The sequence below is a fragment of the Carettochelys insculpta genome, chromosome 2, assembly GCF_033958435.1.
Source record: "Carettochelys insculpta isolate YL-2023 chromosome 2, ASM3395843v1, whole genome shotgun sequence".
Lineage (NCBI taxonomy): Eukaryota > Metazoa > Chordata > Testudines > Carettochelyidae > Carettochelys > Carettochelys insculpta.
Genome location: NC_134138.1, coordinates 14,520,741 through 14,544,679, shown reverse-complemented (window position 1 = coordinate 14,544,679; position 23,939 = coordinate 14,520,741). Strand labels below are relative to the sequence as shown.

General features: G+C 44.3%; 1 protein-coding gene across 1 annotated transcript in view; it reads right to left on the bottom strand.

The window, feature by feature from the left end:
• Positions 1–23,939, bottom strand: part of COL22A1 (collagen type XXII alpha 1 chain) — a 263,941-nt gene that overhangs the window by 81,274 nt on the left and 158,728 nt on the right. Inside the window, exon 22 of the mRNA XM_074984490.1 lies at positions 5,766–5,819. Coding sequence (XP_074840591.1) covers positions 5,766–5,819 — 54 coding nt within the window. The remainder of the gene's footprint in view (positions 1–5,765; positions 5,820–23,939) is intronic.

The following is a 23,939-nucleotide window of genomic DNA, read 5'->3' as shown; positions in this document are numbered from 1 at the left end:
CCAACGTGAAGAGCTTCTCCAGTCAGTTTGGCAAATCCACTACCTTGAGAGGTGGTAGCTGTCTTGATGGAAGAAGCTCTTACATCAACCTAGCACTAGCTGCACAGGGGGTTAGATTAGTAAATCAACCCTAGCCTACCAAAGTCTATGCTATAGATCTTTGTCAGTGAGGGGTCAGGATTCCACAGATGTTAGACTAGAGGTGCTGAGGGTGCTGCCGTTCCCCCTGATTTGAAGTGGAATCACTGAGAAACAGGTATTACAGTTTGGTTCAATGGCTGTCAATACTGCCACCATTAAAACAGTTTCATCATGTGGTGAATTTTTCACACCCATGAGTGGGGTAGTTACAGTAATATGAATCTGTAAGGCCTCCATCTCCCATTTCCTCCTGTCCTGTGACAGGTATTCACTGTTGCCATGTCAAGATCCCCAATCCTTGTAGAAATGTACCACAACACTTACCATTCCTACAACGTTTGCTACAACCTGCTGACATCTGAACATTTAGGTTGCCTACAGCTGTTCACTTCTCCCCTCACCTGCTGCCCACATTTCTTTAAACTAACATTTCCAATGTTCGACTTTTGATAAGTGCTGCATTACAGCACTAAATTGTATCCTCTGCTCAAATCCTATTTTGTAAACTGAGAGAACAGTAAAATAACACAGAAAAAAAGACTCTGCCAGCAACACTGAATACCAAGGCCCTGAGGGCCAGTAGACCTGTACTTCTAACTTGTGTGGCCTGTTAATCATTTTAAGTGCCTGCTGCATCATTCATAATGGACCAGGTCTCTAGTTATTAAGTCAAGTGGTATGATAACTGGAGCACCAACATTTTTTTTAGAGAAGTGTTCTGAACAGAAATTTCTGATAAGCCCCGGAGGCCATACGAATGCAGAGGCTTTGTGCACTCCAATGTCTCATGGAGAATAACTGCTTTTCGGCACAAGGCAGTGTGGGCTTACTTTGGTACCTTAGCATAAGGCACAGCCTGAGATTTGTTATGTTTATTGATGAACAAGCTTAATTTCTCATCTTTGTTTGTTTTTTATGGTTTTTACTCAGTCAGTGCTACAAATTAAAACAACATAAAACATTCCGCTTTTTCCTTTTTTTGGTTTTGGAGGTTGGGTTTTTTTAATTTCATTTGGTGTTTTGTTTTGTTTTGTTTGTTTCAACACTGTAAGTAAGCTAATAGGCTCTATCAAGACACAAACCTTATCGCAATTGTTCCTGTGCCAATCTGCTCACTTCAGGTACCTTAGGGATAGCCTGGATTCAATTTTGAGCTTTGCAGTTCAGGCCCATCTCTAATTTTTACACAACCCCTTACTAAAGTCTTACCTTGTAAATAGGACATTACAAACTCAGCACCTTCCAGGCTTTGAAGTCAAGGTCTCTTTGAAAAGTAATTAACTTGAAATCAGAGGTGCTCTGGACATAGGTGACAGTTTGCATGAATCAAATTTGTACAGGATGAACCTCTCTCGTCCGGCAACCTTGGGACCTGATCGGTGCTGGACGAGAGAATTTGCCAGATTACAGGAGGGCAGTATTGTCTAGCACATTACCAACACTTCTACTGCTTACTGGACTCTTAGAAGACATTTAGGGGTAAATTACAGCTAAATAACAGCACAGATCACTGAGACCCTGGACTGGTGGCTGGAGAAAAAACTCTATGGGACCACGGGAAACTTGGCCATACTCATGGTAAGTGGTAGTCCACCTAACCAAAATCATGCCAGATTACAGATGTTGCCTGACAAGAGAGTTCCAGATTAGAGAGGTTCAGTTCAACTGCTTCTGCAGCCACCAACAGGCAGTTTGAGCTAAAATCCAGATGGCTGTCAGCTAAGACCATAGAGAAGACTCACTCTTTCTCTCTGTAAGTGGCCTAAGTGTCACTACAAGGGATAGTGAACCATTGCCAGTAGGTGTAGGGGTTACACATGAATCAGTATTAGAGGAGTAGCCAAGTTAGTCTGTATGTTCAAAAACACCAAGAAGTCCTGTGGCACCTTATAGACTAACATGTTTTGGAGCATAAGATTTCATTAGCAAAGACCCACGTCGTCAAGGGGGAGGCCAGAGTTGACAAGGTATGTTCAGTAACTGAGGAAGTGGCCCACTATCAGTAGTTAATGTGGAGTTGTGAACATCAAGAGAGGAGAAATCAGGTCAGTACAATCAGGGAGGATATAGCCCATTATTAGTAGCTAATGTGGAGGTGTGAACATCAAGAGTGGAAAAACTGCTTTTGTAATTGGCCAGCCACTCTCAGTCTCTGTTAAACCCTTGGCTGATGGTGTCAAATTTGCAAATGAATTGCAGCTCTGCAATTTCTTTTTGGAGTCTATTTTTGAAGTTCTTTTGTTGTAGGATGGCTACTTTTAATTTTAAAAAAGTATTTTAAGTAATTGAATAATATACGTTGTCACATATTTTCGAAGCTGAAAAGTCCCAGTCTTATTAATCTCTTTTTATATCACAGCAGTTCCAGACCGCTAAACATTTTTGTTACACTTTTCTGCACTTTTTCCAATGCTGAGATATCTTTTTAGAGATGAGGCAACCATATCTGCACACAATATTGAAGATGTGGCCATACCATTGATCTGCGTGGAGGCATTAAGATATTCTCTGTCTTATTCTCTATCCCTTTCTTAATGGCTCCTGATTCTGTCTGCTTGTTAGGCTGCTGCTGCACATTGAAGAACACACTGAGGCTACGTCTACACTTACCAAAAACTTCGAAATGGCCATGCTAGTGGCCAGATCAAGGAATACGGATGAGGCACTGAAATGCATATTCAGTGCCTCATTAGCATGCCACCGACTGCGGCACTTCAAAATTGCTGCTTTTGAATGCGCGCAGCTCAGCTACACGGGGGTCCTTTTCGAAAGGACCCTGCACATTTCAAAATCTCCTTATTCCTATCAGCTGATGAGCTGGATCCCCATGTAGACAAGCCGTGTGGGAGTGAAACGCAGCAATTTTGAAGTGCTGCGGCCAGCAGCATGCTAATGAGGCACTGAACATGCATTTCAGCACCTCATCAGTAGTCTTTGATCTGGCCATTAGCATGGCCATTTTGAAGTTTTTGGTAAGTGTAGGCATAGCCTGATTGTCTAAGACGAGGTCTTTAAAGAACATTCTTATTTCCTCTTGAATATATTCCCTGGGTCCATGCACTGGTTGACTTGAGTGCTTTTTATCAAATGTTTCTGGAAGTGATCAGTCACATGCACAGCTCATGGTGCAGCTAAAAGAACACACGTACTTTTCTTTAGTCTTAAAGTTATTATGCATGGAGGAAGAGGAAATGGTCAGTCAGTGTAAAAATCCCTTGATGGCACTGGAGTTTTATCACTTTCAGATTAACAAAAATGTGCAAACTTTGTTTTGCTAATGCCAACAGAAAAGCAGCTTAATGCTATATCAGCAACCTTTTTCATCACTAATATTGAAATTGTGCCATGAAAGTATATAAAAAAACCTGCAGAGCTTCAGTTAAGGTAGAGTTATGTTCATTGTGTGATCATTAATTATTGATTAATTCACAGACAGCTCTCTGGAAATGCATTTTTTAATGTGGGTTGTTCATAAGGTCCATAACACTCAGCAGGCAGCTTTAATGCCATCCAGCATTACAAAGAAACTGACAAAATGCATTTGAAAATATGTGACTACATTCCCATTCTAGGCAGCTGGTGAACAACTGGCATAGCAGATGCTGCAGCATGAAATGCGTCCTGAAAAGCACAGACTTTGCAAAAAGCAGAACCTAAATGGCAGCATTCTAAATTGTATATAATTGGCTTCACCTGAACCAACATAGCAGAACCATCGGATTTTGTCTCTTATGGCTTTCACAGTCATCTTAACACCTTAACACAAAACATCTGCTACCGAATCCATTTCTAGCCGATGTTTCCTAGTAACAAGAGCATTACTTGCCAGAGGAAATAAAATAAGTATCAGCAAAGCAAAAAAAACTGACAGCTAACTAACCGTGTCTTAGTCACTGTATTCATCAGCAATCAATGCAGAATCTTGGCTCTTCTGTTTCTGTCCAAAGTGTAAATGATTGTGAAGCTAAATCCCCCATATTAAGACAGATGATATAATTTTAAAAAAGGGTGTTAATGGATTCTTGTATTCTCACCCAGGTACTCAGTTGTAGTGTGTGGTCACAACTGGGTTGAGAGGGTTTGTGATCATCCTTTCTTTACCTCAAGAAGAGAAGGGATTCTGTCAGAGAACAGTCACCTTTGAGAACTCCATCATGGCCTTGGGGGAGTGCTGTAGTTCCCTGACTCAGTTTCCCCCCTCTTCACAACTCTTTAAGCAAACATTTCTCAGGCTTTCGTGCTGCCATTACCCTTGTCAGAGTCAGTTTCATAGTACAAAAATGCAAAGCTACCCCCAAATGAAACCCATCACTAAAGCTCATACACAGCTCAGGTGATGCTAGCTAGTCCTGGACCTCTCCTGCCTCTCTCTGCTCAGTATTGAGCACTCAGCACACAGGCTGGTTTCTTTAGAGTATTGTTCTCCTGGACAGTCTGGTTCAGGAACTCCCAAGGGAGGCAGTCTGCCAGCTCCCTGTAATGCTTCCCTCCTCAATGTTGTGACGAGTAATGGAGGTCGATGGGAGAGTTTCTCCCATTGACCTCCCTCTGTGAGGACGGCCAGGTAAGTTGAGTGCAGATAAGCGAACTCCAGCTATGCAACTGCTGTGGCTTGAATTGCTTATCTACAATCGACTTTAAGGTCTAGTGAAGACCTGGCCTTCCACTCAGGTGTCTTTTAGGGTGTCAGCTGATGCTCTTAAATCCCACCTCCTCAAGCTGGGAAGTAGCTAATTAATTGGGGCATAGGTGGCATTGGCCCCATCTCCCTTTAAAGGAGTTACTCATGCTGTGCCATGTTCCCCGAGCATTGTTCTGTGGCCAGAGGGAGTCATTGTATGGAAACAGCTGTGAATCACTACCACCCCCCCACCCCAGGTCATCCAGCTTTGCTTACAACAGCAGCTGGAAAGCAAATGAGAGCTGGAGGCACCAGGTGTCAACATGGTTCCTTTGCAGGTCATATGGTACCACATGCTAGAGCCAACAAGACAAACTCTGCCTTAACTTACTTCTCAGGCAACCCCACTGAGTTGCAGAGCTCAGAATCTGGCCTGGTAACCTGAGACTCAGGAGTGGGAATCTCCCTCACTCTAATTCTGTCCGTGTCTTCTTTATCCAGACCCTCCTCCTGTGCATCCCAAAGGCCTCTGAGGAGGGGCCACTGGAACCAAAGCCAAGCAAGATTTCAATGGCCCCAGCCCCCGCTGCCCTGAGAAGGTGTCTTTCTGCAAGGATCTACTTCCAGTCAGCAATTAGCAGAAATGCTGTTGCAGGTACTGCAAATCAAGAGGTGAGTCTCTCTCCCTGGGAATAGTGATGTAAAATAATGTCCACAGAATATACTGGCAGAGACACAGTTCAGGCACCTGGTGAGAGACTCTTCAGGATGATTCAAATGAATGTGAGATACTGGGCCTGGCTCTTTGACTGTTGTGAAGCAGGAATAACTCCATTCATGCTCACGGGGTTACACCAGTTTTATTACAGTTTTACATCACTGTCTGCTTGCGGCTTTCTTACAATGAATGTTATTCATATAGCTGTGCCACCTTTGGCCAAACTCCATCACTTCTCACTTTACTGCCACTGTGTTATAAGGAAGAACCATAAAAACCACTCACCCGAGGTCCAGGCAAGCCATCGAGTCCTGGGAGACCTGGTTCACCCTTCTTGCCCTGTTCAGTCAGGAGAAAATCAGACATTACAAACCAGCACCAGTGACTGCTTCTCCCATAGCCCAGAACATCTGTTGAGGGCACACGTGGACCAGCAAAGAAGAACAAACATTAACCAGACAGTACAGTTAGAATTCACGGGACAGATTCTGCCCACTGTTTGTGTGCACACCTCCCAAAGCTGCCAACGAGTCTGTAAAAGGCTAAATTGTGTTTGTATTGTGCTGCCAAATTGCAATCCACTCTGGAAACAGGGCAGAGAGACAACAGTACTAGCAAACTGGTGAGATAGTTGAGGTCTGTCAGTAAGTGGATAAAATTCATCTGTATTAAGACTCAGGGCCATAACATGAAGACAGAAAACCCTGGTTGATTATCACATTCACTCAGTGCATCTGCAGAGTAGTGGAAAAGGTTAAAGATTGCTGGCTAGGCAATCTTCTCCTGACGCCCACCTTCCCCTGGCACACTTACAAGGAGGCAATATATGTACAATGCATCATGGACTTTTCTCCAACTCAGAGCCAGTTACTGAGTTTGGGAATATGAGCAGTCCCTTCGACAGAAGTGAAAAAACTGATGGGGGAGCCAAGTCTGTTATGGAAAAGTTGATCAGCTCCTAAAACCAGATCTGATTATAAACAGGATTAGGAGATGGGCTCACTTTTCGGGCCTCTGTCCCATCTGTTTCTACAATAGGTTTTCTATTGCCATTTATGAAGAATTCATAGACTCAGCAAAAAATAAAAAATAAACTACGAAAAGGTCAAGCACCCTATATACAGTAAACTCCTTCATATCCAGAACTCTATCACCCAGAACTCTCAGATAACCAGCATTTTAACCATCAATAAATTTTAGTTACATTTTCCATAAGTAAAGTATAGTGAAAGTAAGTACAAATAAGTACAGCAAATACAGTATACTTTACTGTGTACAATACTAGTGTTGTTGGTAAATAAAGTATTCTGCATACATTTTTCTTTGTTTCTTAATATTTAATCTTGTTTTTCTTTAGTGTTGGGTATTGCTAGGTGTACCTCTCTGTTATCCAGAATATTCAATATCCAGCAACCTCCCAGTCTCGGGGCTGATTGGTATGAAAGAGTTTACTGTATTTTTGTAAGTGCTTAATATCAGATATGTTCATTTGAAAAACCATAGTGCTCCAGTGACCCCACAGTTAAATAACACAAAGGCTAGCATCTGTTTAAACAAAGTATTTGATTGATACAATAGGTTCATAGCCAAAAGTTCCCCTCTTCCCATTGGGGGTTTGCATCAAGTTGTGTGCTATCTCTCTGTTCTCTCACCACAGAAGACACCGTACTTCAACACTGCAGCATCTCTGTAATTTGTAAAGAATTCTCAGATCCTCAGAGATGAAAAGCTCTTTAGAAAAGAAAAATACACTCTTATTTTCTTGGTACCTAACACTCACCAGCTTCGCAAACTAAGTGAACCTTCTAGCATGACTGTCTGTTAAAATAATACAATTTGTTTAACAATGGACTCATGTTTAATTGCGTAGAGAGCTGTGTACTTCAAGCTGAGGTATATAAAATCAATTTTTGCCACCGTCCACACTGTGGAAGGTCAGTGGGTAAAACTCTCTCATTGACTTCCCTTACTACTGAGAGGGCAGGAGTACCATGGTCAATGGGGGAGCCCTGTAAGTCTGATTTAACGTGTACCCACTAGGCCATTCAGGATATCTGGGTTCTTTTCTCACCCCTGCCATGGACTTCCTGTGTGACCTCAGGCAAGTCACTTAACGATTTTGTGCTTTGGTTTCTCAGCTTTAAAATGAGGAAAGTAATTTCTATATCAAAGCATTGCAGTGTCTATAAAACCATCAACAGCTGTGATATGGAGACATGCTATGGCACTGGGGACCATATATGTATCTACTAGAGAAAATAAGTTTTCTTTCTGTTCTTTAGCCCGTCCAAAATGTGATCTCTCTTCTTAGGAACAGTATTTTGATTAAACAAATGTTGTGTACTAAGTGATGAGATTTCTTTTATGGATGTATACTGTGATTCCATGCTTTGTGCATGGGATTGCATTGCAGTTTCCAGTTGAGAGAAATTCAGATGTTGGCTGATGTCAGTAACTCTTTTGTTTGGGTCACTTTCTGTCCACAGAGGGACACCTGTGGTTCTCAAGGACTTGAATGGCAAAAGAGCAGGTAGAAATGTGCCAGAATTAGAATTTTCCATGAAATTTTTGTCCATATTTTGAATTGTAATGGGCAGGGGGGAATGAGAAAAGAGCGAATTTCACATTTTTCAATTTTTTCACATGTTCTGTTAACTGAGATTGGTGAGTCTGAGGGCAGAATCAGGACCCTTGCATATTTCTCTCCATAAAAACAAATACTGTCAAATGCTCCAACTTGAAGGAAGCAACTGAGAAAGTGATCAGCAGTCTCTGAGGTCATGACAGAAAGCATTAATGCAGCCAACTGTCTGTCCCCCACCAGACACAGATCTGTTATGTTAGCCATTAAAATATGTCTTATGTTTTTTCCCTCATTGTTCCCTGCACCTCCAATATTCCAAAACATCATATTCAATCAGCTTTTGGCTAGGATGAATGATTGCTTCTGAACACCCGGAGTCCTAATTTGCAGCAGCTACACCACAAAGGGAATAAAAAAACATTGTTGTACCACTAGCAATGTTCATTTCACCATCTGACAGAAGGGAAGAAAGAAGTACAGAACGTCCTGATTTTAAACAAAATAATAAACACTAATAAAATATTAATGCAGAGCAACTGGATTGGTGCTTAACAATGGCTCTCAGGTTGGCTAGTTCTTCCAACCCAAAGCAAAGTTACAGCAATGTGATTTTCACTTTCAGTAATACTGAAGTACAGTGAAGGTGGGTGTAAGAAGTCTGATTCCAAATGGATCAAACAAATTGCATAGCCCAGCACAGCAATGGAAGCTTTAAATCACCTGCCCCATTATATGCCTGTCTCTGCAAAGGATCTGCCAATTTACAATCGAGGAGTGCTGAGATAAGTACGGCGCATAGCCAGCTGCCAGGAAAATGTATAGAGTTATACCTAATACAGACACTTTTGCTGAAACAACTGCTCACCCTCAGTTTCCTATGAATCTTAGACCACATTAAAAATGGGTTGGAATTTTACACTATAGACCTGGTTCTTGATGTAATTTGGGTATTCCCATGCATTCACCACCTGATTGGCTAGTTTTATTTTAATGGGACTAGAGGCCCAAATGCAATTCTGTCTGAGGTCCTAGGTTCATGCTCTGGTGGCTAGCCTAAAACACTCCTCCTCTGCCTAGCCCTGTGCTACCTTGTCCACACTGCTGTTTTTGACATGCTAACTCAACCAAAGCTAGAATGTTTTTAATAAAATAACTAGGACTGGGAATTGTGTGACTCTGTGGGGCTTTAATTTCTCAGAAAAGGATCAGAGGACAAGTGGTACTAATACTGGTAGGACCTAGATTTCCCTGGCTTGGACATACCCTCAGAAAAACCAGTCACTACCACCACGAGGCAAGCCTGAAGTTGGAACCCACAAGAAGAAAGGAAAAGAGGGTTCCCAAGAAACACCTGGTGTAGAAACCTGAAGGCAGACACTAAAAAGATGGGATACACCTGGTCAGAACTGGAAAAGATTGCCCAGGATAGGGAACACTGACAAATGGTCATTAATAGTCTATGCTCCAAGATGTAGGAGTGGAAGTGTCTTACTACTACTACTACTACTACGATTAGCTTTCCATAGGGATGACAGCTGACTGATTTCTTCAACAAATAGTCACCAAACCAGAACAATGGGATACCCTTTTATGTTTGGCATTGCTGACAGAGACAGATTAAACTCTCTTGAGGCTCAGAGCTATTAGATTTTGTGGAATATCCCTAGGATCCAGAAGGGAGCCAAAAATGAAGGGTTCAGAGCATGGGAGGGAGCTGCAGGTTGACGAAGGAGCATGGGTGTGGGAGGGGATGTGGGCTCTGGGGTGAGGCTGGGTGTGAGGCATTTGGGGTGTAGTAGGTGGCTGCAGGCCGAGGCCAGAAGTTTGAACTACAGGAAAGGGCTGAAAACATGAGGTTGGGGTGGCAGTGTGGGGTCTTGGCAGGATTTAGGATGCAGGGGGATCAGGATTGGGGCGTAGGGTCTGGGAGGGAGATAGTTATTTAGGATACAGGAAGAGGTTCAGGGCCATGACAGAGGATTGGAGTGGAGGGCAGAGGGGACAGAGGGTTGGAGTTAAGGTGAAGGAGGAGGCTCAGGTCTACAGCAGGTGTTTGTGGTGTAGGGCACTTACCCAGGGAACTTCCCTTTGATGTGGGAGGGAAGCAGGAGGCTCAGCACAGCCCACACTGCCATATGCACAACCACATACTCTGCCCCACCACACCTCCCATTGGCCATGATTCCTGGACAATGGGAGCTGGGAAGGCAGAGCCTGCAGGCAAGGGCAGCATATCCCGGGGAAGGCTGTGAGCTGCCCTTCTTCTGTGTGGTAGTGTAAATGAATTATTACTCAAAGTTCTGTGTTAATCTACCTATTAAAGAATCGGTTAAAACAAACAAACAAACAAACACACACACACTGCCTGATCCTGCTTTGTTATCTGTATTGTTACAGACATGCTTATTGACAGCCATTTGGAAATAAATTACCAAAATAACTGAAACAGCCATGAACATTTTATGTTGTTTTGATTTTTTTCAATAAAATAAGCAGAATTTTAAAAGATTGTGAACAAAATGTTTCCTGCCTAGGGCAGGGGGCTGGACTTGATGGCTTTCTAGGTCTCTTCCAGCTCCATTGTTCTATGATTCTATGATTTTTATTTTTGGTGTGGAATTTTTAATTGCTTGTCACAGAATTCCCCCACGAGAAAGTAATGCAATCTGAGGTTGGGGCCTATTACAAAAGTGAGTGGGCAAGTTCTGCAGCAAACAGGATGACCAGGATGGTGCTCTCTGGTCTCAAAAACTGCAAGTCTACATGTCGGTCTACTCAGTTCGAGAATTACCCCACCTAGCTGCACTGCACTGCAGACATCTCATTAATCACTGTTCTTTGGGCCAGCAAAATCCCATCATACCACCTAAGGCTATGTTTACACTACCCTGTGTAATGCTGACAGGCCTGGGTTGCCAGCCCCCGAGAGAGAGCCTGTGAGCATAGGGTCTAAAGCCCTGCACTCTACCACGTGTACTGGCCTTTAGCTCACATGGTAGAATGCAGGGCTTTAGACCCACTACTTGCAGATTCTATCCCTGGGGCCAGCAACCAGGGTCTGTCAGTGTTACAACTGGTGCATTGGCTAGGAAGAACTACTAGAAGATCTCAGAAGCTCAGGATGTGCTTCCTCAGCCTAGGGAAGCATGTAGTACCCAGAGGCACTGAGACCTCATCTGGGGTGAGTGAAGTCTCTGCTCTACAGCCTTGGATGAGAGCCAGCTGGCTTTTAGCTCACCTGGTAAAGTGCGGGGCTTTAGCCCCTATGCTCGCAGGTTCTCTCCATCAGGCCAGCAACCCAGCTCTGTTGGCGTTACACCTGGGAGATTAAACCACTCACAGTTGATCTTGCAGGGTTCAATTTTGTGCATCTGGTAGGGACATGCAAAATCGACTTATCGGGGTCAGCATCGACCCCTGTACTCCTCATGAGATGCAAGGAGTAAGGGAGGTCAACGGGAGAAATTCTCCCATCAACCTTCTTCAGTGAAGACGGCTAGGTAAGTTGATTTCAAATAAGTCAATTCTAGCTACGCAATTGCAGCAGCTAGAATTGCATATCTAAAATCGACTTAGTTACCTAGTGTAGACCTGGCCTAAGTCTCTCTTAAACTCCCATAATAGGCTCTCGTGGTGCATAGACCCTGTCCTGGTCTTCTGAAGAGAGGCTTCTGAGCATGCTGGAACACACTCCGCCATTGATACGGTGACTCAGGGAACTTCTACAGAAGTGATCTACTCCTCCCTCAGCCTGGCTCGTGAGGAGAGTGCAGGGAATAAGAAGATGCTTGCCTTGCAATAAGTATATAGGAGATGTTCAGATGACAGGATAGGCTAATTTGTGGCTGCTACCAATGGTGCAAAAGGAGCCCCTCTGTCCCTCACATAGAGTGCTGCTCAGCCTTTTGCGCCTTTCAAAATGAGACACCCCCCTTTATAGAGGCAGAAAGGGTCGGAGGCCAGTTTCTCCCATTGCAGAGGAATGATTTAGCCATTTGCAGTTTAGTCCAAATCAAACAATACCTGAGCTGCTCTGCAATGTAACAGCCTGTCTGAAAGGCAATGAGGAAACTTACTGGGTGAAATTATACCTATGAGAGGAAAGCTCAGTGAAATGCCACATTGCCTATTAATACCACAGACATAACCCCCAATTATGCTCTGCTGCACATAGCAAGGCTCAGCTAAGTGTATATCAGCGTGTATCTTTTGACTACATAAGAGGCATGTTATTTGCCTTGATCAGCAACATGAATAATAGCACAGTAAAAATGTGTTTTATTGGGAATGAATATATTTACCTTGCTGGCAATTACAGTTTTGCTCTTGATTTAATCTAGATGATCAATCACATTACTGCTCTTTTTGTTCATTTGCCTGCATTTCTATTCCTGCACTGTCTGTTTCATGTTCTGTTGAAAGGAAAAAGAACAGTCCTGTGCGTGGGCCAAGCAGCCACAAAGAGCACAAGGTTATTAAGTATTTGCCCCCAGGAATAGGATTAGGGACGTTTGGGGAAATTTGGGGCTATCCATTGAGTGGGACAGAATTCTAATAGATATTATGTGCAAGGCTCTTTTCCAATTCACCATTTAACAGAGCTTAAGCCTTAGAACACCAGGCTAATTGCACATTGTCAAATTCACTTCTGGAGTAGCCTGTCTTAAAGCAGAGACAGACTTGGATCCAGGGGTGTAAGTAGCTCTCATATACTGGGAGATGCGTGGTAGCAGAAATGTGGAATATTTGGGGGGACAAAGAACTGTATTTTCTACGGTTTGTACTTTTAAAGTTTGGTATGTGATGCAGCATCATCTGGAACAGTGTTTCTTAAACTTTTTGAGACCACAGAACACCCAACAATAATATTTTTATGCTAAACACCTACGAAAATTTTCTGAAAAATAAATTGATGTCATGCCTAAAAAAATAACAAAAAACTAACACCAAATACCAACATATACAGCAAAAACAAAATGAAGTAATTTAACCGGGTATCATAGCAATGAAGAAATAACATTGTATCTGGTTTTAATAACAGAGAATATAGACCACGAGTGTATGATACCAAAAAAGTGTGAGATGCTCGCAGCACACCTGCGAGTTGTTCACAGAACACCAGTTTTCTGTGGAACATAGTTTAAGAAACACTGCTGTAGAAGACTCTCTAGAAATGGGACCTTAGTTTGATTCTGACAAAAGTTTTAAATATTTTGGTTTAAAACGATGCCCTGGTCTGAGTGTAACATGCCACAGAGTGGGGATCAGCCAGTTTATGGAACCCCTGAGGCAGATGCCAGGATGAAGACAAATGAGGGCTTCTAGTCACTGGAAAGGACAACAGCTTGGGACTGGATCCTTCCACATGTGCTGCTTCTTGATCCTAACTCCATGCTCAAACCTCCCTGCTCCCGTGGTCTGCCTGTCTGATCTGACCCATCTCTCTCAGGTGTTAGTTTCAGATAACTGCCTCCAAATGGAAGGAGCATGGCTGAGATGGTTCACATCACGAAGACACAAAAGACTTCACGGAGAAATGGGTAGTCAACTGATGCAGTCCAGCCGTATTAAGCTATGATCCAGGAGGGAGTTGTGATGGTTCTCTTCTGATGCAAGAGGGAAGGATTCGGGAAAAGCAAATCTGGTTTCACCTGCCACACCCTCTTCCTCCCCATTTAGAGCACTGACTGGAGTTCACAGCTGTCCTCAACATTCTAAGGGTTAAAGCCTGAAATGCTCATCTGACCCCCATCTGTCAAGCATGTGGTTAAATGTTGCTTTAATTATTGGGTTAGCTCAACAATCTGGGTGGAAACCCAAACCTGCTTGTACCAGCTATGTTGGAGGAAGTCTCATGTATGAAACTGGATACGAAAAGTTAGTGTTCGACATAAACAACATTACTATAGTCAGAAACAAAACCTCTTGGGAAATGCTGCCATTAGAGAAGTCCATCCACAGCACATACCAGAGGTGGGCAAGATCCAACCCACGAGCCGGATTCAGTCTGCCAAGCTGCCGGATCCAGCCCATGAACTGATATAAGGCATGGAGCAGCCAGCCGCTGCTTTCATCAGCTTCCTGCTCCCTGCAGGTCTCTGCTCCAGATGCCAGGTGAGAGGCGGAGTTTGCATGCTGCTCCCACCCCCTTTCAATATAGCTCAGCTTCCCTTGGCCTGTTTACAGTTTCCAGCCAATAGGAGCTCAGAGATTTTGTTGGGGGCAGAAGCAGCACGCAAAGACCCACCCCACCCCTCCAGCATCTGGAGCAGAGACCTAGAGGAGTAATTTTCAGTGTTCTGAGGCTGGAGCCTCCCTTTGGAGCCCAGATCCTCCCTGGCCCTGCCCACCAGACCCAACCCTACCCCTATGCCCCTCCTCATGTACTCAGACCCCCTCCCAGACCCTACTCCCCAGTCCCCTGCCCTAGGATACAGCCCAAACCCCTGCATCCCCTGCGTCACAGACCCCTGCTCCAGGTCAGAGCCCCCTCCTTCACTCAGTCTCCATGCCACACCACCTCCTCCTCCATCCCATTTCCTTACCCCAAGCACCCTACCACACCCAACCTCCATGCCAGGCCTCACACCTCCTCCGTTAATATCGTGGAATTGTTCGGTCCTTGACCACTTTCAAAAATCTTGGGGTGGTTCCCACCAAAAGTTATTGCCCAACCCTGGCACGTGCACTGCTCCTTCTTGGCCGTGTCTACACTAGCCGCCGCGCGGCTCATCCAGATGAGGCTCCTTTTCGAAAGGACCCCGGCTGCTTCAAAGTCCCCTTATTCCTATGAGCAGATGGGAATATGGGGACTTTGAAGTAGGTGGGGACCTTTCGAAAAGGATCCCCATATGCATGAGCCACATGGCGGTGAGCAGTGTCAGTTTCGAAGTGCCACGGCCGCCCGTATGCTAATGAGGCGCTGAATATGTATTTCAGTGCTTCATTAGTAAACTTCAAAATGGCCATTTGCATGTGTGGAAGTATAACATTGTATAAGTATAACTTTGTATAAGGGGACATGCTGGATACATTATATATGAGAGGGCATGCCAAAACGTTACAAAGTATCTGAGGGAGCACACGTAGGGACAGTTAGCTTTTGAATGGAGAAGCAATTAAGATGGAGCCAGCACGTCTAAGAAGCAGGCATCAGAATGGAAGGTGTGCAGGGCAATTAGTTAAGTTAACTGGAAGCTGTTAAAGGAGATTGTTAAGGGTGGCAGGTAATTGAAGATACGTGACTGGTCTCAGGGATCTCGAAGGGTGGTGACTAAAATCTTTTTCTTCTTTTGTCTGTAACTTGTCTGTAACTTGTTCTCCAAAAAACTGTATAAATTAAGAGACACAAGCCCCACTCGGGGGGCTCACTTCTAAATGTATTAGCAAAGCCGCTCTGCTAATAAATCAGAGTGGTCTGATAAATTGTGAGTCTGAGTCAAACTTTGACACATGGCCATTTCAAAGTTTTTGGCTAGTGTAGACGTAGCCCTTGTCAGCACCAAGGGACTAGCCCTCACAACTCAAAGTGCCTCCAGGCGATGGAATGTTACGATACAATGTAAGCTATGTGTGCACCCTATCACATCCCAGACTAGGCTTGCTAGCTGGAACCTAATTGTACGTCTTCTGTCTGTGACAACTGCCAGATCCCACGAACCCCTTCCTGCTCCAGAGCACTTTTAATTCAGAGACCATTATTTTCACGCAGCTTTGCCACAGATGCTCCACTGCAGATGCTGGGCTATGTTGTATTCTTGTTAGTAATACTTGTAACCCGTAGTGTCCATAAACCCCACATATGGACCTGGGGCATTCATTTAAAAAGTACCATTCTAAAGAAAGAAAACTATTTCCTTGTTGCTTATGATTTAGGTTCATGTCTCCATTCTTTTCCACTGGCCCTGAAAAAGTCTTGAGGCTCTGAAGTAGAAAATAGAATTAAAATACATTAGATCACACTGAAAATGTATGTAGGAAGCTGTCCTCTCATTTCTAAACAGCATTTACTGTCTTGGGGTTAATTAAATTCGCCTCTTGGTTTCCTGTTGCAATTTCAATGAGGTAAGTGAGGATACTCTGATCTCTGTGAGAAGACAATTTGACCCATGGATTCCAAATAATGTAATCCTCAAAACCTTTTGTGCTAAGCTCTGATTACCCAAAGGTCTGCATGCTTTTCTAAAGTGCACCCAAGCTGCCTGCACTTTCTGGCTACGTCTACACGTGAAGCCAACATCGAAATAGCTTATTTCGATGTAGCAACATCGAAATAGGCTATTTCGATGAATAACGTCTACACGTCCTCCAGGGCTGGCAACGTCGATGTTCAACTTCGATGTTGCGCGGCACCACATCGAAATAGGCGCTGCGAGGGTACGTCTACACGCCAAAGTAGCACACATCGAAATAAGGGTGCCAGGAACAGCTGCAGACAGGGTCACAGGGCGGACTCAACAGCAAGCCCCTCCCTTAAAGGGCCCCTCCCAGACACAGTTGCACTAAACAACACAAGATACACAGAGCTGACAACTGGTTGCAGACCCTGTGCCTGCAGCATGGATCCCCAGCTGCCGCAGCAGCAGCCAGAAGCCCTGGGCTAAGGGCTGCTGCCCACGGTGACCATAGAGCCCCGCAGGGGCTGGAGAGAGAGCATCTCTCAACCCCCCAGCTGATGGCCGCCATGGAGGACCCGGCAATTTCGACGTTGCGGGACGCGGATTGTCTACACGGTCCCTACTTCGACGTTGAACGTCGAAGTAGGGCGCTATTCTGATCCCCTCATGAGGTTAGCGACTTCGACGTCTCGCCGCCTAACGTCGAAGTTAACTTCGAAATAGTGCACGACGCGTGTAGCCGCGACGGGCGCTATTTCGAAGTTAGTGCCACTACTTCGAAGTAGCGTGCACGTGTAGACACAGCTTCTGAGTGGATTAACCTGTGTGGGACAGCCAACAAAGAGAGACCCTGGCCCATCTCCAACACAGACAAATATTTCAGCAGCTCCAAACCTGGGTGAAAGGTAAGAAGCCTCTTATTTTCACAAACTGTTTCTCCAAGCCCCCCACAAAGAAATAACATAAATTCAAACATTCACAACTGCATGTATTTTACAGTGAGACCCACAGTTCAAAGATGCGGGACAGATGAGAATGGCAGATTTTCACTGTGCTGTCTGGATAAGAGGATGTCAGTGTGGAAACCTAGACCTTGATTGCCTGTAACCCAGAGACAGTCGGAAATTCCTGGCTGATGAATCAAACACAATAGCACTGACGGGTCTAGATTTCAATTGTTGTTTACTAGCCACAAGAGTGGATCAAAGCGTTCACTGACAAGAGGCTTTAGTTCAATATTTCAGCAGATGTGGGAGTAGATCCTGGGCAAACTCCACACACCATTCAATGATCCTTCACTACCTGTGACTAAAGGCAGCTGTCCTTGCAAATGCCAGCAGCATCTCTTCCACATTAGCTAATCCTCGCCCTGGCTCCACTGTGGAGCTGCTAAGGCCCCTCCTGGTTTAAAGAAACACTGGAAAACAAGGTCAGTGAAACCCCTGAATGGATGCCCAGTGAAGGCCCTTTGCACATAGGTACACTGTTACCTATGACCTGAAAGCTCACGGGCATGCCTTCCATACCGGGGGCTCTGGGATCATTCCTGTATGTGCATGTGCAGGACCACTGATTTGTGGCAAATTCATCTCTAGTGCAACTCCACTGACGTCAGCCAAGCCCATTGCCCCAGAGCTCTCTGGTGTGTTGAAAGAGCCTCCTTGCTTCTTCATCCCTTGGTGGAATGCAGTACACCTCCCATCCACTATTCTTCCTGCTGGTCTTTCTCCCTGGACTTGTGGGGCAGGTCATTGCCTCTGAGTTTAACCTTACCCTGCCCAACACTTCCTGCGACAACATGCCCACCAGCGAGGCCTGGAGATCCCAGTTCCATGGGGAGCCACCAGAACAACACACCAGGTGGATTCTCCTCCCACTGAAGTCTTTCAATCAAGATAGGGTTGTTCTCCTATCTGACCTGCTCTAACTCTAATCAGCAGTTTTTGGGCTCAATACAGGAATCACCGAGTGGGATTTTCTGGCTGCTGTCATGATGTAGGTCAGATTAGATGATCACAGTGGACCCCTCTGCCTTTAAAATTTCCCTTGGTGGACTCTGACACCTACCTAATGCTCTGTCAGAGACTTGCTCTAAGGAGGAGTTCAACAGAACAAAAACCAACAGTGATACCAACCCTGTCCTGTCCCTCAGTCTGCCAAGACTCCTGTTGTGAACCCATGCCCAATGCCTATCCTTTCTTCCCTCCCCTAAGCCCTCCTGCAGCTTCAAAGCAAGAGTTTCCATTCTTTGCATAGTCAGACCCCCTACCCCTTCAATTCAGGCATTCAAAGACTCTACGTTATATACCTTCTAGAATCCTTTGTGGTGACGCTTCAAAGGAGATGCTGGGAGAATTGATACAAAAGTTTACAGGATAATTCTGGGTTTCAGGACTCATATGGTTGGAAGAGACCTCTAGAGGTCATTGAATTCAACTGCCTGCTAAAAGCAGGACCAATGCCAACAAAATCATCCCAGCCAGTACCTTTCCAAGCCAAGATTTAGAAACCTCCAGGCATGGGGATTCCACCACCTCCCTAGATAATCCACTCCAGAGCTTTGCCACTCTCCTAGTGAAATAGTCTTCCCTTATATCCGAAGACAAGTTGCAAACAGATATGCCCCCTGGTGGGGTGGCCCTTTAGGAGAGCTAGACTTTGCTCTGACCTCTGACTAACCAGCTGCCTCCCAGCTGATGTTATGAGGACAGATGATGGCTTGAAGACCACGTATTTGGCATAGTAAGAGCCAGCAAGTAGCTTGGTTGCTAGAGAGAGTAGTAAGGAGGAGGAACTCCCTGCCAAAGTCCCTGCAAGAGCAGAAAGAACCCAGTTCAGATGCAACTCCCAAGCAGACAGTATACGGAATGCAATTCTACAGAGAGCAGGCTCGAAAGGAGTTTAAAAGCTGCAGGAAGTTGACAGGCAGCTGCAGAAGACCTCTGTGTGGTAATGGCAAAGCAAGTGTCATATTGCTCATGGCTGTTCATGCTTGGGATGTTTGACGCCCAGGTCAGGGATAGGACATCACTGAGATACCAAACTTGGGTGAAACATTTTTATTTAAAGAAATAAAACTGATGCCCTGGAGAAAAAAAAGATCAAGTTCTTGTGCCTGAGGGGTATTGATTGGTGCCCAGGCTGGTATGTCTGTTCACTGGCTTGCAGTGAGTAAATGTGCACTGGCAAAAGAAACAAGGAATAGGAACAGGATCCTACCGCTACTCCCACCCCTCTACCTGCCAAAGATTTCACTGGGAGCTGTGGCACACAGTGGTTAGGAACTGTTGTGCTAGAAGAAGGCGCTGTCAGCGATTAGAAAAGGGTGCTGGCAGGCAGGACTCCTAGGTTCTGTTTGCAGGATTACAGAATTTTAAGGAATAGTTTCCATGGCTTTGGCTGGAACAAATTATATCACAGCAACCTATGTTTGATTCATCAGCCAGGAATTTCCAACTATCTCTGTGTTACAGGTAGTCAAGGTCTAGGTTTTCACACTGGCCTGTGCCTATCAGCACCAGCCTCTGTTGGTACTAAAGAAGTGTATTTAAACTGCAGCCCTCAAATTCTGGGTTACATTTGTAAATTGAACTGTTGGATTTGTGGGTGTATTTGCTATTTGCTCAGCGCTGGCCTCCATTTCTCACTGCAGACTAGAAAGGTGATTGGTCTACAAATAAACAATGCAAACAGCTGCGTGGTTTAGATTACTGTAATGGGTAACTCCTCTGTGCCATGCTCCTTTATTATGAATTATTTATATTACTAGAGGCTCCAATTGGGCCCTGTAATTGGGGTCCCGTTATACAAGGAGCAGACAGTCCCTGCTCCCAAAACCTTACCATCTAGACAAGACAGACAAAAGGTAAGAAGTGAAAATGAGGCAGACAGAGGTAAAATAACTTGTCCAAGATCACATAAAAAGTCAGTGGCAGAGCCAGGCATAGGAATCAGTTGACTCCCAGTTATGTGTCCTCTTCATCAGATCACTATGGAGCCAGCTTGTTTGTGTGTGTACACAGAAGGAAGGAGGACATATGCTACTACAGGTCTACTGGCTAGTCAGGAGTAGCTCAGTCCCTTCTTTGGATAATTTAAAATGGGCCTGAACCAAGCTCTGGAGAAAGTAGTTTAGTGAACTCCAGGGGAAAAGCCTTCTCTTGCACTCGGTCGTCTCATTTTAATTTCTGCAATAATTCAGGCTCTTACAGTAATGTGTATGAAGTAAGGCTGCTAGAGGTCATCATAGATGCCCAAATTCAGGGTTTTGCTCACACTCTCTTGGATGGCTATTTGTTTAATTACAGAATTCTATCCAGCTGAGATTCTTAGCAACTGACAAAACTCCCTCCCCTAACAAGTTTCGTGGCTAGACTCAGCAAAGCAGCTAGGGAACAGTGAAACTCAGTGTGCACCTAATGACAGCTCTCAAAAATTAGTCATTACCATAAGTATTTTATGTTGCACCACCAGGCCTGACAGATCACGCTTCTTTACTTGACAGATACTCTCTATTAATCTGATTAGAGAAGCAATGTTTCCAAGGAGGCTTTAAAATCAGGGACAATGTGGAACATCTTGTCTAATAAATAAAGCACTACATAATTATATGCTAAAGAGATCGCAAGGGCACTGTTTTCTAAGCACCGGAGGAAATGAGAGCTAAAGCAACTGCCTTTTTCTATTAAGGAATTAACCTGCTCCATCCCCTGTGCCATCATTTCCGTAAGATGATTCTTCAGTCAACCTCGTACTTTGATTGTGTACCATGTTATTCAGCTGGAGGTGTGCAGCAAAGCCTAGTGCAGAGAGATGTTCTCTCCCTTCTCCTTCTCCTTAGATCATAGTAGTTTTAATGTGAATTCCTTAAACAGCTTTGCTGCTGACTCAGGTGACAGATGTCTAGGCGAAATACACACCTCGCGCTGTCCTTGCATACGAAGGCATCAACAAGTCACAATGACCACAGTGCAAGCTTGGCTAATCAACTGGCACAGCCACTGGAGTGACCATCTGCAAAGTGCTTAAGCATGTACTTCATTTCCAACCTTGGACTCTGCGTCTGATAAGATGCTCCTCACAGCACTGAGCTAAAACAAGGGGAAGCGAATTCAAAGCTTTCATGTGATAGGATCAAAGTCGGCCACTCTGATGTTATGTTGAAACAGGACATAAATAATTCAAGCCAGGACTCTGGCTCACTGCAAACACGATGAGAACTCCACAATCAGAGCAATCTAACCACTATGTGAAGCCTTGGAAAAATGATGAGCTAACACTTCGTGAGCATTTCAGTTTAGCGTAACCCACCAAGAAATAAAGACAAACACAGGGAGGCTAATGGTCAAAAGCCAATTTGGTTAATTTAGTATTATTCAGCCAAAAATACTTTTGCATTGATGACATTTCTTGAGAGATTTGATTTACATACATAGGTGGCAGCTCTATCAACTCTTAACCAGAGGTACTATTCTGTTTAAATCAATGTTCCCCATAAACTGATTTGGGTTGCCACTGAGGAGAGATTCAAGTGCCACCCAGCTGATTACTAGAGCAACCACAGCCAGCAGTATGTGTTTCTATGGTGGTGCCTGTCTGCACATAGATATGAAAAATTAGAGGAAACACTTAATGGGTATCAAGCCTGGATTCCATTTATGCAAATTACGATGTCACTTTTACACATGCACAAAGTATCTAGAGCAGGGGTCAGCAACTTCCCAGCACTGGTGCCAAGAGTGGCACACAAGCAGATTTTCATCAACAGATGAGGCAGGAGCTCAGCCTGAGCCCTCCTCCCTATGCAACCAGGAGCTTGCTCAAAGCCATGGCACCTGAGGGTTAACAAATTACCAGCGACCAACCACCACCTAAGAGGTAAAGTTCTGCATCTTCATTTATTTATGAATGAAGCTGTTGTAAGTAGAACTATTAGTGACTTTAAAAAGTATCACCAGCACTTGGACCGTACACAGAGGTCAAAAGTCAAATTTCAGCACTCTGCCTCGGAAAGGTTGCTGACCCCTGATCTAGAGCCTCACATGGCAGTCAGTGGACACAATGTAAACGTGAGGTTGTTTTAGGAGAGTGGTAAATCTGAATCTTGTGTGTGTGTTGTGCTTGTATGTCACATCCAAAGAGGCTGCATGGGAATATCTATTTGGCCCTGGCTTCCACTGAACTATTTAAATCCTGAATCCATTTCTATTAGTCTCAGGCTATGTCTGCTCTAGGTAATGTAAGTCGTCTGCACATACACTATTCTAGCTGTGGCAACTGAATCAATCACGGTAGACCCCTCTGTCCTTAGAATTGACATATCTGTGATCGGCTTACTTGACTGTCTCTACTGAAGTAGGTCAACAGGGAAATTTCTCCCATCGACCTCCCTTACTCCTTGCATCTCATGGGGCACACAGGGGTTGACTGTGACCCCTGTGAGGTCTATTTCATGCATCCTTACTAGATGTACAAAATTGAACCCTGGAAGTTTGACCCTGAGAGGGTCAGTCTTCTGGGCTAGTGTAGACTTAATGTCAGTGTTTGTAAAGCTTGTTATTACAAATCTTCCCTATGTTAGTAACAGAGAGAAAGCCGTGCTAGTCTATATACTATCAAAAAAAAAGCAGTCCAGTAGCACTTTAAAGACTAACAAAATAATTTATTAGGTGAGCTTTTGTGGGACAGACCCACTTCTTCAGACCATAGCCATACCAGAACAGACTCAATATTTAGCCACAAAGAACCAAACATAGTAATCAAGGTTGACAAATCAGAAAAATATAATCAAGGTGAGCAAATTAGAGAGCAGAGGGGCAGTGGAAGGTGGGGGGAGTTAAGAATTAGATAAAGCCAACTATGCAAAAGAGTCCCTATAACGAGCTAGAAAATTTCCATCCCGGTTCAAACAGTGAGCCATTCTGTTAATGACCTGAAAGTCTGCGTTCTACTGAAGAGGAATTTTCACAGCAGTTTGGAAAGAGAAGCTGCTGGACTCTCTTTTATATTCAAATTCAACACATTAACACATCGTTTGAACCAGGATGGGAATTTTCCAGGTCATAAAAGGGGCTCTTTTGCATACTTGGCTTTATCTAATTCTTGACTCCCTCCCCACCCGACCTACGTCTGCCCCTTTGATCCCTGATTTGCTCACCCTGATTATATTTTTCTGATTTGTCAACCTTGATTACTATGTTTGGTTCTCTGTGGCTTGAATATTGAGTCTGTTCCGGTATGGCTATGATCTGAAGAAGTGGGTCTGTCCCACAAAAGCTCATCACCTAATACATTATTTTGTTAGTCTTTAAATTGCTACTGGACTGCTTTTTTGTCCCCATATTAGCCATGTTTGTCCCAACAGCATCAAAAGAGACATGGGCGGTGTCTACACATACCACTTCTTCTGGAAGCGGCATGGTAATGAGCCATCTGGAAGATGCTAATGAGACACGGATGTAAATTTCCCACACCTCATTAGCATATGGGCATGTGACTTGGAGTCCAGAAGAAGCTCTTCCAGACTCCAGAATACACGTGCAGATGCGTGGTTTGCAAGAATCTTCTGGAAATAAACTCTCCTTCTGGAAGCCCCCTCTTTCTCAATAAGCATCTTTAGCATCATTAGCATCTTTTGGACAGCTCATTATCATGCTGCTTCCGGAAGAAGTGGCACATGTAGACACAGTCATGGTGAGAAAAAGTCTGAACTCTTTTGACCACTGTGAGCCGTGGACATAACAAAAAATGATCTGGACT